Source organism: Lingula anatina, chromosome 3 (genome assembly GCF_051362555.1).
Source record: "Lingula anatina isolate TDL-2025a chromosome 3, LinAna3.0, whole genome shotgun sequence".
Classification (NCBI taxonomy): Eukaryota; Metazoa; Brachiopoda; class Lingulata; order Lingulida; family Lingulidae; genus Lingula; species Lingula anatina.
This window is the reverse complement of record NC_141769.1, coordinates 27,742,241-27,761,252: the sequence shown is the minus strand read 5'-3', so window position 1 is coordinate 27,761,252 and position 19,012 is coordinate 27,742,241. Positions and strand designations below refer to the sequence as shown.

Sequence of the window (19,012 nt, the reverse complement as noted above, 5' to 3'; positions counted from 1 at the left end):
ATACACAGTGTCAGACTATGGTTATGTGCATTAATATTTTGCAATAACAGTAATATATATATATATATATATATATATATATATATATATATATATATATATATATATATATATATAATGTGAATCATTGCTGCCAGTAGTAAAATGGATAAGTAACATGTACTTTTAGGGTTGGATGTGATTGTATGTGAATTTTCAATAAATGGATGTGGGGTCCTTCTTATACTTGGTATTATAGCCATTATAAAAGAAAAGGTATATTTAGAAGTGATGGGTATTGCCACACTTAGTGTCTTAATCATATTTTCTTGATGCATGTACAGATGTGTTAGTGAAACCTGGGTAGTAAACAAATTTCCCTTATTAAGAAGTTTAAGTATGTAAGTAAGTAAGTATTTATCTATTAACGTGACAAATGGTATGCAAGCCCGTAGCCAGCAATTTCAAAGGGGGGTTCTTTTTCTGAAAAAATGAACCTTTTACCGAAAAATCCAAAGTAAAAAAATATAGATGCTCAAATAGCACCTTGTACTGAACAGCAGTAATGTGAAACAGTAGCCCCATGGCTCAACGGTATACAACAAGGCTCATTATCCATGCTCCCTGTGGTTGTGTGTGTTTTTCCTAAGTGTTGTCCATTTGTGTGTGATACATGTACCTCAAAATGTCAGTATTCTTTCTTTATTAATGCCATCTGACCACACCCTTGCAGTATTATGATTCTGATATGATATGATATCATATCCTTGTGTTTGTGTTATCCACAAATTCCCATAATGCTCAAAGGGCTTTCTGTAGTTCTGTTATTTAATTGGAAGCTGTTGGCTGTAATTTATTTTTATCTGGGTTTTGTTCCTCATGGTTATGGCTGACTAGGGCATTATTGCAGGACACCTTTATTGCATTGTATTGTATAGGAGACATTCCTCTGATAGAATAAAGGGGATACTCATTGAATTGTAAAAACTTGCACAGGTATTTTGGGGATTCTGTGCATGGAAAATGAAGGTTAAAGGGATAATAACTCTTCGTATGAGATCTATATTTCACAATAAAAACATTGTGAATAACTCATAGAAATATAATATATTCTGTTCTACCACAAAAACGGCAGTTATAGCTATTATTCTGATATCTGAGCTTGTCTTTAGACCACATGACCTCCATTGATGACTATACTCTGTTAAAATCTCTTAAGAGATTTTAACAAAAAAAACTTTTAAGAAAAAAACAGGGACTATCTTTGAATGTAAAAATGGATTCATTAACCATTGGTAAGTATGGGAAAATTGTTGTTTACTCCAGGAAAATTCATTTTTTGGCCGAAAGAAAGAGTTATTATCCCTTTAAAATGCTTAAGCTGTGTAGTGGACTAAGTGACTGCATGTTGTGGTCAGTGTACACCCATGTAAACACGGTAATTGTAGGTCATATAGGTATAAAATATAGAATGCGCTTCATGTACATTGGTTCCTTTTCTGACAGTATACTAAGCGATAAGCTGTTTTCATGTACGATGTACATGTATTGAACATGTCTGTTCATTTTGATATTTAAAATGTGCTTAATATATGATATTTGTACGTGTGTTGGAGTAATTGGTTTGCGGATGTCAGTAAAATTGTGTAGATTGCTTTAGTTAAGTGGACATCCAGCAAGCTTATGGTAGGAGCCCGTGTAAATGTATATAGCTGTTTAGCGTTGCTTTTGTGTTTGAAATCAAACTAATTAAAAGCAGTTGTTATAAACTCATCCAGGCGTCTTATTTGCAATTAATCTGAGATAGATTCTTTAATTTTATTCACTTAATATTTACCGTTTATTAATTTGTTTTTATTTATTTATTTATTTTTTTGGGGGGGGTATGAAATGCTTATATTTTGTTGAAAGGAAAGAAAGTGAACACTCTGCAGTTGAATTGCCTTTGAGTGAAAATTCCAAATTCTGGTAATAGGACACAGTCGAAATACGATTACCAAAATTAAAAAAATTAATAAATTTCATAAATATCGCAAACGTAATTTGCGCTAAGGTGCGCTGGTGTTTGAATTTGCACAACGGAAGCAAGGGCACAATTTTTACAGACAACTTAGATTTTCTGTCTAGGCTGTTTCAACGCGTTATAAGTTAATACAAATATAGAATGTAGAACATTCACGAAAACCACCTTGTGTCAAGTTAGTCGCTGTAAGAAGAAATTTCATCAACGGTGGCTGGGCCTGTGTAGAGGCGTCTGGGGATTGCCCGACTCTGAATCAAGGGGGCGTCGGATCGAGTCCCACCATAGGTCCACGCCGAATACCTTGTGCTACAAGAATACAACAAATGTGTACAGTCAGCGCGACTAGAAACCCCCTCCACACACACACACACTGCAAAACGAAGATGCTGGTAAGACGGCTGATTTCAATTATGATATCAAAGAACAGAACAATTTTTATGATCATCAAAAAATAGATTTTATTATACTTAATCAGTTGGATAAGGCAAATGTAATGTTTTTAGTAATCTACACAATTCAAAATACTATGCCAACATAATGCTGTTAAAATTATATTTGAAGGGGGGCATAGAACAAAATAAAGCAAATCACCTTTATCAAAACCTTCTTACCTAGCTGTATCACAAAACAAAAACACGGGAAAGAACTGCAAACATAATCATCATGACTCACGTAAACGTACTTGTTTCAGCCAATATTATTTAATCAAGTCAAATTTTTAGCTAAATCGGTGATATAGTGTGGAATAAGCACTGGTAATCTCTTAGAAGAGATAATGACTTTCTGTCACCGGCTAAAAATGTATGGTTTTGTGAACCCAAATATTTATACTTTAACAGAGATTCAATGTCTTCGACATTTCATATATATTTAAATATATTAAAATATATATTTATATATGTCTATCGATATTTATATATGTCTATCGACATTTCATACATCTCTCTAAAGCACATTCTCGTGGTGATGAAATTCAATTTTAACACGTGGGTGCCTTCTAACACGATAAGACGGTCAAGGAAAGGACTCAGCGGTCACATGCAACCCGCCTCCCTTGGCTTCTGAGCTAACCCCCATTCACCAACCTTTCGCTCCCAGAAAAAAAACATAAAAGCTCCCAGATAGTGGCTAACCTCCACCAAGGCAAATAATTAATTAAAAATTCACCATTAATTAATGGATCGTTAGCAAAATCTAACCTTAAATTGATCCGTTTCTGACCTATCTCGAAACTTTCTTCTAAAACCATCCACTTTTTGAGATAGACTGGTGACTGACAATCAGAGGTGCAAACATAATTGCTGGAGATAAAAACGGTGTAACAAGAGAATCGAGACCCAACCAAGGCAATTTTCCATTACAGCGCATTTCTCATCATGATAAAGTTGCCCTAGACTATAGTTTTTAAATAATTAAACCTTGTAAACGCAATTCAATGCCTTCAACTGAGATCACGAAAACATGTCGACTATTTTGACCCGCATCTTACTGAAAATCATGTGTAATACAATGTTTATCTGGGCAATGAGATCTCAGTGAAGAAAAAAAACTGTAAGAGGGAGACATAGATATCTGTGCATCAACTTTAGTCCTGGTCATCTTATCCACTGTAATATATATATATATATATATATATATATATATATTTTTTTTTTCTTTTTTTTAGTACGGGCCCGTCGTCTCTTGCGTTCCTTTGCCACTGGAAATATTTAAAAAATTGCCATTTAAGGAAGATTCTTTTATTCATTATCACCTGAATCATTATCACCAAAATGTGATCATTTTCTGACTCGCACAACGTTGGTGTTATTTATACAGTCTCGATATACTGATATAACTTAATGATATTATAACGGTGCGAGGTTAAGTGTGTGTAGACCTTTGGTTAGTACTGCATGTAACTTGGCGTAGAATTTCAATACTTTTCTGAAACTATTGCCATGTATTTGTTATTCGATAACAAAACATATTACGCACATTTCGGATAATATCGATTTTATCTTAAGCTTTTAAACCTTTTTTTTTCGAATAACGAGATTGACATTGCCATATCTGCTCCAATGACCGCAGGCCCGTAGCCAGGGGGGTTCGGGGGTTCGAAAGGACCCCCTTTTACCGGGAAAGGTTCCCTCTGGGTAAATTTTTATCTAGGTACATGAAGGTTTCATGGTAAAAGGTTAACTTTTTAAGAAAGAGACCCCTCCTCCCATTTGAAAATGTTGGCTATGGGCCTGGACCGACTAGCCATTATAAGTGGAAGGCCCATGACCAATGGCTAAATAGAGAGATAGCCTATAGTGTCCACGTGCATCTCATTGTCAAGACGATAAACTAAAACCGAAACTGGTAAATGAGAAACATATCAACTGTAGGCCTACTTACGAAGTACCGGTTCACTCCTTCTGGAGATGTCTTTGCCTTCAAAAGTGTGTTCAGTATGACAGTTTTCTCCTCGTCTGTCGCCATCTTCCACTACCTTCCTAGCTGTCTGAGTGATTGTCACTAAAAACTAATCTGAATAACAATGCAGCCAGACATGACACGACGTCACTCAAATATCGCATTCGGCTCACGTGCGAGCTAGTAATTTTTAAAGGCCCCGTCACACGCATTTGGAATCAGCAGGAATCAATCAGAACCAGCCGGAATGGAGAATTTTCAAATTCGTTCTACATTCGGGAAGAAATTTCAAGTTCACCTCAATTCTTGTAAGAATGCCGTTGGAATACTCAGAATGCACTTGAGTCCGCCTGGAATGATTCGTGCTCATTCCGCCTCTAGTGTGACGGGGCCGTAAAAGCCTATATCCCGCCTCTTTTTGTGATGTTATTTTAAATTGCAGAATAACATGAAGAAAAGAAGACTGACATGTGGGTTCCACTGGGTCTGTAAAGCAGGAAGCAAAAGTTTGCTTTGGCTTTCTGGGTTAAATTGTTTTACCGTTATAATAACACAATACTGATCAATATACAGGCCCGTAGAAAGGTGTGTGGGGGGGGGGGGGGGAGAAACGCCCTTTTGGCGGGGAAAATCCGTTTTGAATCAAAATCCAAGGGTTAGCTAAATGGAGTTCATGCAAACATTCACCTTGAAAATTTGTTCTGATAAGAAGTATGACAACTGTTCATCTGGGTTCATATTTCCTAATAAATACACTTATGCATTCCATTTTACCACCAAAACAGCGGTTATCACAATTAATCTGGAATCTATGCTTTCCATCAGACCACTTGGACTTTCATAGATAGCTATGCCTCCGTAATTATCTCTTAAGAGATTATTTTTTATGAAAAAAACATTTAAAACAGACTAATTTTGGATGTCGGAACAGATTCAGTAACTATTGGTAATCATGGGAAAATCGTCGTTTACCCCAGGAAAATCCAATTTGGCCAAAACAAACAGTTGTTATCCCTTTAAAGTAGAATATTACCGTTTGAAATACATTAATTCCGAAGCTGCATTTGAAAGTGGAGTTTATTTTGTATTGTAAGAGCCAAATCGACAAGGCCATTTTATGTGCACGGGTGTAAATTTCTGTGACCTTTGCGGTCATTTAGGATATTTCAGGTTTCCCAGGCAAAGGTTTTGGACGTTTGGTAGGTTATTAATGATGGTAACTTGTGAAAGTGCATTAATGATAATCGAATGTAGAGAAGGAACTTCCCAACGTCCCCTGAAACTCGGGGTTTGACTTGAATTCGACATGACGCGATCAGACAACCAAAGTTTATATGGGAGATGTTTGAGTTCAGCTTTGGGGATGGCCAAGTCAGCAACACCTTCTTTACTAGGCCAGTATCTCCTTTCTAGCAAATAGTAAATCCTGTTTTAATCTAGGAGCATCTATCTCTTGGTACACCCCTGTGTTTTGGAAGATCTTCCTGATTTCTGTCTTGCGCCGGATTTCCTCCGTTCCTCCCTTCCCACGGAAGACACCATACTCCACCGTCCACACGTCCACCATGATATCTTTCCAAGGGAATGTCTGGAGAACCTCCTCCTCGACCCCTTCGACGTCCAGGGAGAAGTAATCCACGTGGCTGACGCCAAGTGCGGCAAGGATGGAGTGTATTGGGAAACACTGTACTAGTCCTTTGCCTTTTCCTCTAGAGTCTGGAAACTTGTGACCCAGTTCACTGATGCCACCTAACCTATTGGCATAGTTAAATTCCATTCGCGCTGGGTGCGGTATCGGAGACAGGCAAGCGTTGATGATATTTGATTTCCTGTATCAAAAATAAAATATCAAAAGTAAACAATAAGAATAAAGTGATGTGGAACTATATAAAGATAGAACAAAATTGTAACTGCACGTAAAGGAAGCAGGAAGAATGTATGTGGGGCTATTGGAGACAATATTTCCGATATATAGTATAAATAAAATATGTACTTTTTATGTCATATTTTTCCCGAGAAAAAAATTATGACAGTTTTGTGTACGCCAATGCAAAACAGTCAATATTTGCATAATAATAATAATAATTATATATATATATATAACACAGGGCAAATATATGTGTTTGTATGTGTTACAAGTGAGATTGTGATTCAGTTCAATCGCCGATTAGGAAGACCGCGATATCCTACAGCGATTGAGAGATTCGGAGTTGGGGGGGGGGGGTCTGGATCTGGTACCGCAAAAAACCAGCCAATTATTACATGGGCTGTACGTGGAGTAGCATTATCATCCTGTAACAGTAAGTTCACATGACTCATGTCAAACGCCTCTTCTTGTTTAAACTGTTTAAACTGGTTTCTCAAAATCCCCTTTAAATTGTTTACTTCATACATAGTTATTGCTTAATGTTATCAGATGTCATATATGATTGAGTGTGGTTTTAAATGTAACACACCTTGCCTGCAAAAGATTTAACTATGAAAAAAATGGGATAATACCCAAATAAATACATAAAGATTCATTTTGCAACATCTTTCTGGTAAGACCTTGATTTTTACACTAAATGTAACAAAATATAATCACCTAGCAAAATATAATGAACGTTGTGCACATTTCTTCAAGGGTACCCATTAAATAATAACTAGGCAACTTATCATCGTGTAAATTGGGGATGTGAATAGAACATTGAAGAACTGCAAGACAAAGCAAGAACATTTATTACGAATATGTCTTGTTCATACCTCACGCGTCAGCTCTCATTGGAATGCCTCATCCGATTCTAGCACCCCCCCCCCCTTTGTGCATGCAAGGGAAGCTGTGTGAAAAAGAAAGGATTTTCATGGGCAACTGTCATCCCGTGGCAGTGGGATATATGTCAAAATAAGGCCTAAAATTATTTTTACAGAGGAGGTGACCGGTTTTATCATGACGTTTACTTTATTCTCATAAACAAGATTATGTTGTTGTTGAGAAAAATACGGTATGTTTAATAAAGTACAAGAATCTTATAATATAAGCACATTGTACATTTCCTCACTCTCTCTGCTATGATGCCAACATATTTTGCTAAATTTGGTAAGTGATTTCTTATTTTTAGGTTGATTTAATTGGCTAACCCAAGTTCAGGAGTGGTAGTGTATTATCTCGGTATTAAACAATTCCTATGGTGTTAAACAATTCTATCTCTTACAAGTAAAACAAACAATGGAAATCATCTCTAATATCATGGTATTTCTAGACACAGATTATATTTTCATTCACGAGATATAGAAATTATCCCTAGAATGTTTTAATCATTTAGTAGTGTGGCAAAATTTAGCAGGAATGTTAAACATTGACCAGCTTATTTTCCTTTTGATTAACACTTCTGAATAGAAAGTTGATTTTATCATGAATAATAAGAAAATGTCAAAAAATAGTGCTTGCCTGCTGCACGAAGCATTTAAGTCATTAAGAATAAATATTAAACATTAATGTATCATTTTCAAATGAAATGAACTTATTTTGATGTAAAATCAGATGGTTTTTGTTTTGGTGTTAGATAAGATCGTAAAACACAGTAAATATAAAGTTCTGAATCAGATTTATTCTTTGATATACTCCTCTAAATAGATGTACAATGCATGCTACACAAAAGTATTAATTTTGACTAGCTGAAACTTTTTAATTCGAATAAATGACAGATTTCTATAGAAAATACTGTACAGATTCGTTTCATATTAGGGATGACGTTATCATATAATCATCTATTTTGCATTTGACTAGCTTAGGGAAACAAACTGATGGATCAGCAACTGTCCTTGAACAATCGCGATCCGTCAAAGGAGAATTAGTTAGAAACCACACCTGTCATACAGTAGATTATAGATAATATTATTCAAAAATCAAGCCTTTCATTACATAATAGGCTAATAAATAATCTAACACACGGGAGTGGGTTTGTGTGACAGATGTTTGTTAGTTGGAAACTATGTGATATTGAAAGAAAACGCACCTACCTGTGTTTCTTAGTCAACTTATCGAAATCCCATGGGTTTGCTTCTACCAGTACTCCCGTCCAATTCCGAAATCTCTCAAAAAACAACGAGTTAGATAAACGTTCACCATCCGCGGCTCCCGCCTCGACAAAGAAACCGTTCTTTCTTTGCTTCAGTAGCTTATCAATTGCTTTTGATTGCCCAACCTGAGACATATGTACTTTTTGTGGTTCAGCCAAGTGGTAGGGACGTTTGGAGGGTGCAAGAAGCCATTTTTCGCGGAGGAGCTTCAATAATCTAGGGTCGGTTGCATTCATTCTCTTTGATCCCAGGTCCTCCATCATGTCTGCATCTGTCAGTTGGCTATCACCTTGAAGAACGCCGAGTTCCTCGCCATGCCTAGCTTGAGGGTAATCAGTCGGCACCCATTTCTTTGGTTTGGTTTCTCCAACGATCTGTGTGATATCCGGAAACAATAAGAAAGAAATAACTAGTAGTGCCCCAATAACCAGTGTACTTATTTTCAACGCACCACCAATTTTTGACGGTAGCACATGTACACATCTTAAAACATACATTGTGCAGCTAATTCGATCCCTCACTTTTGCTGATCCGCCACGTATTTGCTTTCAATTCAATATAATGCCGGTATATGACTTGGATCGAAAAGAAAAACATTTCCTTTTTACTGCTAATAAATAATGAGCTGACGTTGCATGCTCTCATTTCCCAGAATGTAATATTTGAGACAGTTACTTATATTTGTTGCGTATGGTCTATGTTACGTATTACCACATATTTAGAGAGCTGTGTGGCGTGTCTTTTTAGAATTTAATTATTTTGAATGAAAAATTGTCATATTAATTTGAACTGAAAAAGTGAATACGTTCAGAAAGAACGTAAATACAATTACGATTGCAAAATAAATACAATTACGATTGCAAATGTATAATTTCTTATATATAGTGTGGTCTGATCTACCGGTGAATTCAGGATCATTCGGTGCCGAGTCTGGTAGTTGGGTTGGCCTGTTATATATTCTTTCATCCCAAGGTATAAAAGTTATCTTTACAATGATGTAGTCATTTGGCAGTGTGGCAAATTTTGCAGGGATTTTTAACATTGGTCAGTATATTTTTCCTTTAATTTATTCCTCGGAATAGATAGTAGATTTTATCATGAATAATAATATATTATCAGAGAATAGCTCTTGGCTTCTGAATGAAGTATTGAAGTAATTTAGCACAAAAATTAAACTTTAATACATGAATTTGATATGAAATAAAATTATTTTGATGCAAAATCAGATGATTTTGTTTTGGTTGTTAGACTACTACACACACTGGACAAAAGAAGTGTCACCCCCTGAATCAGAGTAATCAAAGTTATAAGATGTAAGATGTAAGATAAGAGTTTATTCAGCCATTAATATATAAATATAAAATTCATATAAAACGGAAATTGGACTGCTATTCGGGTTACAAATTATAAATAAATAAATTATAAATTTCCATTTTGTTGTTAAAATAAGACACAGCAGATGGGTAAAAACTCTTTAAAAACCTTTTAGATCCCTTAAAAGTTAAAAGCCTGCAGTTGCTCGGTAAAAATTTAAAAAGCCCATGTGCGGGGTGGGTATAGTCAGACATGATTTTCTCTGTTTTTGTTACTGATCTATTACAGTGCACTCGGTAGGATTTTTCTAAGGGAGTACCGTACCCCTTGCCCAAAAAAAGAAGGGGTAATTTTCAAAATGAAGGGGTAAAATTAAAAAATGCTCATCAAGGTGTAATTACTATGTCACCTTATAGTGTTGTTTCTTTGGCTTTTTCTCCAAAAATCAGTTGGGGGGGGGGGGGTGGGTGAAAATATAACATGTAATTTATTAGAGATTTTACATTGCTTTTAAATTACCACAGAAACAATCAAAATACAACAAGTACGACTGCACTTCATAGCCAAAAATTTACAATCTATTCTTGACTGAGATTTAAAAATGCTCCTGGCCTAACTGCTTCCTTAGTAAAGTTTTTAAAAAAACTAGGTCAAACAAGCGCTCTGTAATAGTTGGGAGAGGGAGAGATAGAGAACGGCGCCAAAATGTCTGGACACTGACAAGTAGTCACCCAGTATCCGTCTCTGTCAAACAAGCATTTTTTAGTATACTATTTGAGAAGGGACACAAAATTTACATATTAAGCCATTTTAATCAATCAAAATGTTCATACTTCTTATTCTTCCTAGTGTTTCTCCCTAAAATTGATGCCGACAAAAAGTAGGTCAAGTCGGGAACATTAGGCACCCGTCGTTTTTAAGTTTTACTAAATTGTTTATAAAAATTAAACCTTTGCTTTCAATTTGTAAATAATTACTAGAAATATTATTTCACAGTTTGTTGAAAGATAATTTTTATTTATGTTTGTTTGCGCAGCACTTCAAGTTCAACTGTTTTCTAAGCTGGCCAAATCTGGAGCTAGCCGGTTGCTGCAAACCACTTTGTTTCCAACCGGCAAATGACTGCCAATAATAAACGATCTATTTTGTCTGTGATAATAAATTTTACACTTCAAATTTTCCGGGCAAGTGAACAGCCGAAAGTCACTTGCGTTTCCGGGCAACTACCAGCTAAATTTTAGTTGCCCGGCTGATAAAACTAGTTGCGAAACGCAACCATCGCAAGTAGGTATGTCGGACTCTGAAATCTATAGTAAATAACTTTGCCTACCTTGCATGACAAAATTTTTTAATTGACTGTTGTTTTTTTCCTTTGCTTTTCCTTTTTCTCGTCATTTTGTCATCACTGGTAATCAGCAGAGCTGGAAATTCCCGGTCGCCCGCTCGTCAAATGCGACTAAAAATTTATTCTGACGACTAAAACTACAAAAGTCACAAGGGTTACTGGCCTAAAGTATATTTGGTCTGGGCGAGTGATTTAAATTGGTCCTAAACGTATGGTTGCTCAATTAAAATGTTGAACAATTATGTGAATAAAAAAACGATCATTTCATCGTTGTTCATACCTTGTTTATACTAAAGAGAGGCACACGTGCTTTGACCTAAAACTTGCATATTATGACCAATCAGAGAAGATTACGTCATCCTCTGCGGCTCAGTGAAAGAAGAAGCATGTTTTAGTCGGGTAATTCAAATATCTTAAGAAAAAAATGAGACACTTGGGAATCAATTATGACATTTTCAACATGAGTCTGACCGTCAACAGTCAACAGACTGGTCAACTTCGCCGATCTTCAAAGCCAAAGGTGTGCGTATTCGTACGCGCTGGGGCTCCAGCCAATGCGTAAAAACAGCAAAACAACGCGTAATTACGCACTCTCATACGCTAACGAGTTTACTGTATTAGTATAGATGGCACCTAGAGAGGGGAGTTCCAGACCGATGATTTTGCCGCACGTTGATGTGACCATATCTAAACGCTTGCGTTCTTCTACAGTGGCCCGCCCATACCATACTATGATTGCAAATGTTAATATACTTTCTATAACGCATTTGTAAAAGTTTGCTAAAATCATTTCATTTGAAGTAAAATCCTTCAACTTTCTTAAAAAATAAACCCTTTGCCTCGCTTTTTTTAACTGTTTGTCTATGCCTGGTCTACTTATAATGTGACTAATGAGTATAAAACCGCTGTACCATGGAATTGTATTGTTGGTCTTTTTGTAAAATATGATGTTAATAAAATGATACCAGGAGCATATCATATCACAGTCATTTATTTCCCCCAAAGTATTGGTTCAGTAGGGGTGACACTTCTATTGTCCAGTGTGTGTAGATCGCAAAATACCCAATAAATGTTGAGAAATGATTGTAATCCCTAGAGCGTTTTGGTAAAATCTTATAAGGGCTTTTATACATAGTTCTCAATCAGTTTTATCCTTTGATACATTTCTCTGCATAAATGTACATTACTATACAAAATATTGATTTGGCTAGCTGAACCTTTTCAATTCGATCGAATCAAAGATTTAGACTTCTTTTAAAAAAACAAATCCCTTTTATATAAAATATGACATTATTATATAATAATCATTTTGCACTCTCGATAGCTAAGGAAAACATACTGATGGATCAGCAACTGTCCTTGAACAATTGCGATCCGTCAAAGGAGAATTAGTGAGAAACCGCACCTGTGCCATACAGTGAATTATATGTATTATTATTCAGAAATTAATAGGCTGATGAATAATCTAGCACACATAAGCGGGTTTGTGTGACCGATGTTTGGCTGTGGGAAACAATGTGATCTCGAAAGAAACCCACCTACCTGTGTTTCTTAGTCATCTTATCAAATTCCCATGGGTTGTCTTCTACGAGTACTCCTGTCCAGTTCCGAAATCTCTCAAAAAACAATAAATACGTTCACCATCCAAGGATCCCGCCTCGACAAAGAAACCATTGTTTCTCTGTTTCAGTAGATTATCAATTGCCTGTGATTGCCCAAGCTGAGACGCGTGTATTTTTTTTTTTTTTTTTTTTTTTTTTTTTTTTTTTTTTTGGTTGATCCAAGTGGTATGGACGGTTGGAGGGTGCAAGAAGCCATTTTTCGCGGAGGAGCTTCAATAATCTAGGATCGGTTGCATTCATTCTCTTTGATCCCAGGTCCTCGATCATGTCTACACTTGTCAGTTGGCCATCACCTCGAAGAACGCCGGATTCGTCGCCAAGCCTAGCTTGAGAGTAAACACTCGGCACCCCGAACTGCCATTCTCCAACGATCCGTGTGATATCCGGAAACAATAAGAAAGAAATGACTAGTAGTGCCACAATAATCAGTGTACTTACTTTCAACGCACCACCAATCTTTGACGGTAGTACAAGTCTCCATATATACATTGTGTAGATAATTTAAACCACTTTTGCTGATCTGCCACGCATTTGCTTTTAATCCATTATAATGCCGGTACATGTATATGACTAGAAAAAAAAATCCTTTTCACTGCTAATAAATTATGAACTGACGTTGTATAGGTTGACCACCATCCCCAGAAATGCACTGCATGACGTCACGCTTAGCCCACTGCGCATGCGTGCACTTTTAATGAGTTGCTAGATTGCCATAGGAAAATGAATGGGTTTACGATTCGTGGGTAATTCGTGATAATTGACAAACTAACGGCCTGATGCCGATAGACAGCAACGCTGTGCTGTGCTTCAAGCAACTCCTGACCAAATATCGCTGGGGTTTTTAAAAAAATTCTGTTGTACACACGTACTAAGAAGTTTGCCGTGTATGCCTAGCCTACCCTCAGCAAAACGCACATATTTTCAGAAATAGTGATTTTAGACGGTAGATTCACTCAGAAACAAAGGCAAACTAATTCGTTGCCGATAGCACCAGCAGATAGCAGCACCATACAGAGTCTGTTTATAAACTTTCATGGCAATTGAAGAACTTTTACCACTGTACAATGGAGTCCAAAAAAGCACTTGGCACAAATGTGAAACTGCCCAGGGCAAGGCCAAGAATTCTATCAGTATTTTCAATCATATTATCAGATTCTACATAAATTGACTGACAATATCACTACTCAGTATTTAACTAATCTCTTAATCCAAAATTCCTATCATCATCTAATAATAATGCAAATTTCTTCTTTCAGATTGCTATTTATTTTAAATTTTAATGCTTCAACTGTTCCAAAATAATCTTGTAGTAAAGGAAAAATGCAAATAAGAAGTGGAAGACCAATTTTACCCACATTATTCAATTATTTGAATATAAAAAGAATAAGATCACGATTTAACAAATTAAAATAATCTTTCATGAACTCTTTCATGAATAACATATTAAACAAAATTAAAGTTATAAGTTAGTGGTAATGGCTTACTGTGGAATATATGACCTCTGCACATCATCAGTACCTGACTTGGTACAGTATAGTTACTACTTGGATACAGAGTTAGATTTAATAATGTAACAATAAGAACAATATATATTACAATAAACTTCTCTGCACATGTCAGACGCTTGTTACCATGAACTAACACTACTTGACTATGAGCACTTATCACAGAGTCTGTGTGCGATGCCATTTTTGTGCTGTGATTGGCTAGTTGAGTCACGTGAAGCACTACTGTAGCGCCCTCGCGTATCGCGTGAATGCTGCTCATTTCTGGCCATGATGCTGTCATTTTCTATTTTTATCATTAGAATGTTATATTTAAGACGGTTATTTATATTTGTATGATGAAATTATACATTCGATGGAAATAAAACAACTACTGTATAATATTTCCTTTGGCTCGAAAAGCGTAAGGCTAAACATATAACTAAAAAACGAATATCATGTTATTCCCAATTTTCAAGGTTAGATTAGTTTGTTGTGCAAATGAGTCACGTATATAAACTCAACTGTATTAAACTTAAAGAATTAAAGCGTGGAATGAAAACGTGATGTCGCACGTTAATGTTTTTTTTTTTTTTTACTAATTTAAACCTTATCAAGTTTGTAATATATTGCACTATACGAAATACAGGTGCGACAGGAATGTTTGTCCGCTAGGAACTGTAGTCCAGTCCCCATCACTTACACTAGGTTCTAGATTTCAGTATTGCCAGCGCGATCTTGATTTCATATATAACCCATATCAGAACTGTAAAACTATCACATGAAAAGTGTAGTGAACAAGCTAGCTTTATAGTGCCCTGACACTCAGGGCACCATCACTTGGTCTAGTTGACATTCGTCCCATCTACGTATAGGGCCATTGATGGACTGCATCGCCCAGTCAAACGTGATGTCACAATTATAATAGCTTCTGGTAGAAGGGATTTTAAAGGGATAACAACTGTGCACATGAGATTCATATTTTCCCAATAAATACATTGTAAACGAGCAATAGAAATCCAATAAATTCCATTTTAACACCAAAACATAGTTATCACAATTATTCTGGAATCTGTGCTTGCCATCACACCTGGTGGACCTTCAAAGATGGTGTTTCCTCCGTAATAATCTCTTACAAAAACCAAACTTTTATGAAAAAAAAACGACCATCTTTGGATGTCGTAACGGATTCATTGACCATTGGTAAGTAGAAAAAAAACGTCGTTTGTTCCAGGAAAATCCTTTTTTGGCCAAAACTAACAGTTCTTTAAAGTAGAATAGATAGCTACTTTTGGTACAAATTACCTTTTGAAATACAATCACTTCGAAGCTGCATTTGAAAGCGGAATTTACTTAGTAGTGAAAGATAAAGTATTGAAAAAACCAAATTATATTTTAAAATGAAATAAATAGTTGATTTATAACCCCATTTAGTAATATATGTCTGGTTTCTGTTGGAAACCTTTTGGGGATTAACAAATTGAATAATTACCATTTCAGATAGTAGATGGGTACAATGACAAATGAAGTACGTGATTAGTCTACAATAGTGGTACGAATCAAGCACAGCGACATTTGATATGCAAGGGTGTAAATTTCTATGGTAATTTGCAGTCTTTTTCGATAATTTCAGGTTCCCCATGCAACGGTTTTGAATTTTTATTGTTTTGATGATGATAACTTGAGAAAATGCATGTATGATTATCCAGAAAGTAGAGAAGGAAGTCCCCAATGTCCCCTTAAACTCGATGTTTGACTTGAACTTGACACAGTTTATACAGGCAATGTTTGAATTCAGGTTTGTGGTGACCACATCAGCAACACCTTCGTTACTAGGCCAGTATCTCCTTTCGAGCAAATAGTATATCCTGTTTTAATCCAGGAGTATCTATCTCTTGGTACAATCCTGTGTTTTGGAAGATCTTCCTGATTTCTGTCTTGCGCCGGACCTCCTCTGTTCCTCCCCTTGCATGGACCACCCCGTACTCCACAGTCCACGTGTCCACGTGTCCACCATGATTTCTTTCCAAGGGAATGTCTTGAGAATCTCCACCTCGGCCCCCTCGACGTCCAGGGAGAAGTAGTCCACGTGGTTGACGCCCAGTGCGGCCAGGATGGAATGTATTGGGAAACATTGTGCTAGTCCTTTGCCTTTTCCGCTTGGAAACTTGCGGCCCATGTCACTGATGCCACCTAACCCTTCGACATAGTTAAATTCCATTCGCACTGGGTGCGGTATCGGAGACAGGCAAGCGTTGATGATATTTGTTTTCCTGTATTAAAAATAAAATATCAAAAATAAACAATAAGATTAAAGTGATGTGAAACTAAACACAAAACATAAATGTTACTGCACACAAAGGAAGCAGGAACCATTTAAAATGGATGTGATGCCAGTGGAGACAATATTTTGGAAATATAGTAAAACAGATATGAACTTTTTATGACATGGACTTTACTATTTTTCCCGAGAAAAAAATTATGACTCAGACTTTGAACCTTACATTCTCCAGAGACAGTTTTGTGTACGCCAATGCAAAAACTAATTATCTCATCATAAATACATGTATAAAAGAATGTCTTTTAAGAAATCTTTAAAAAATCCAGGTCTGTCATTCATTTAAGTTTAAAAAAGTTCAGCTAGTCAAATTAAATAATTTTGTATATTATAACCTTTTCAGAGGTGTATACCAAGAAAAAATCATGTTTTTAGTTCCTAAAAAAATTGCCAAAACTATCAAATCAGCAAAACACTCTAGGGATTTCTATCTTTCTCCACATTGAGGGGATTTTTTACGATCCACTCTAACACCAAGACTTAATTCATCTCATTTTACACCATAATATGTTTATTTCATTTTATTACACTAATGTGTTATGTTTGTCCTTTAGGCAGTAGAATGCAAATTTTTATACTTCCCTTGCAAAATATCCGAGGATATCCTACTCATTCTTAATGAGGTTCTGAGCGGTTGAGCGATTTGGTGGTGGCGGGGGAGAGATCTAAGTCTGGTAACGCATATAACCAGCTTAATATTACATTGGCTTTACGTGGAGTAGCATTATCATTCTGTAACAGTAAGTTCACATGACTCATGTCAAACTCCTGGTTTAAACTGTTTTAACTGGTTTTTCAAAATCACTTCTATCTTGTTAAGTTCATACATACCTGTGAAAAACAATGGAATAAGCTTGTATCTGTGTTATTAATGAAAAAAAAAACAAGAAGAAAACATAAAAGAAAATGCCCTGAAAAATCAAAAATGTTTATGAAAATTCAGATCTTGGGATTTTAAACATTGGTCAGTTTATTTTCCCTTTGATTTAAACCTCTGAATAGAGTTGATTATATCATGACAATAAGAAAATGTCAAAAAATAGTGCTTGGATACCTAATGAAGTATTCAAGTCTTTAAGCATGAAATAAACTTATTTTGATGAAAAATTGGATGATTTTTGTTTTGGTGTTAGATTAGATCGTACAATATACAGTAAATATGAAGTTCTGAAACAGTTTTATTCTCTGATATACTCTTCTAAATAGATTTAAATATGAAGTTCTGAACCAGTTTTATTCTCTGATATACTCTTCTAAATAGCTACACAAAAATATTAACGTTGACAAGCTGAATCTTTTTTATTCGAATGAAAGACAGATATAGATTTCTACAGAAAACACTGTACAAATTCGTTTCATATAAAAGATGACATTATTATAAATTCATCCATTTTGCATTTTACTACAAAAGGGAAACAAACTGATGGATCAGCAACTGTCCTTGAAAAATAGCAATCCATTAAAAGAAAATCAGCGAGCAATATCACCTGTTCATACAGTGGATTATATATCATATCACTGAGATACCAAGACTTTCATTACATAATAGGCTAATAAATAACTTAGCACACAGAAGTAGGCCTGCGTGACAGATGTTTGGTAGTTGGAAACTAAATGATATCGAAAGAAAACCCGCCTACCTGTGTTTCTTGGTCATCTTATCAAATTCCCATGGGTTTGCTTCTACGAGTACTCCCGTCCAATTCCTAAATCTCTCAAAAAACAACGAGTTAGATATACGTTCACCATCCGCGGCTCCCGCCTCGACAAAGAAACCGTTTTTTCTTTGCTTCAGTAGCTTATCAATTGCTTTTGATTGTCCAACCTGAGACATATGTACTTTTTGTGGTTCAGCCAAGTGGTAGGGACGTTTGGAGGGTGCAAGAAGCCATTTTTCGCGGAGGAGCTTCAATAATCTAGGATCGGTTGCATTCATTCTCTTTGATCCCAGGTCCTCGATCATGTCTACACTTGACAGTTGGCCATCACCTCGAAGAACTCTGAGTTCCTCGCCATGCCTAGCTTGAGAGTAATCAGTCGGCACCCCGAACCGCCATTTCTTTGGGTTGGTTTCTCCAACGATCCGTGTGATATCCGGAAACAATAAGAAAGAAATGACTAGTAGTGCCCCAACAATCAGTGTACTTATTTTCAACGCACCACCAATCTTTGACGGTAGTACATGTACACATCTTAAAATATGCATTGTGCAGATAATTCGATTCCTCACTTTTGCTGATCTGCCACGTATTTGCTTTCAGTCCAATATAATGCCGGTATATGACTTGGATCGAAAAGAGAAATATTTCCTTTTTCACTGCTAATTAATTATGAGCTGACGTTGTATGCTGTCATTTCCCATAATGTAATATTTGAGACGGTTATTTATATTTGTTACGTATGGTCTATGTTATCTTTTACCACATATTTAGTGTTGACAGGTGTGTG

At 36.0% G+C, this 19,012-nt stretch overlaps 1 protein-coding gene across 1 annotated transcript; it reads right to left on the bottom strand.

Moving 5' to 3' along the window:
* Positions 1-3,777: 3,777 nt before the first annotated feature.
* On the bottom strand, positions 3,778-18,790 carry LOC106167902 (uncharacterized). The gene is made up of 4 exons (XM_087008765.1): positions 18,205-18,790; positions 16,118-16,499; positions 8,402-9,006; positions 3,778-6,231 (listed from the first exon to the last, which is right to left on the bottom strand). The coding sequence occupies exons 1-4, from the start codon at positions 18,768-18,770 to the stop codon at positions 5,793-5,795; spliced, it is 1,992 nt and encodes a 663-aa protein (XP_086864891.1). The 5' UTR covers positions 18,771-18,790; the 3' UTR covers positions 3,778-5,792.
* Positions 18,791-19,012: the final 222 nt, after the last annotated feature.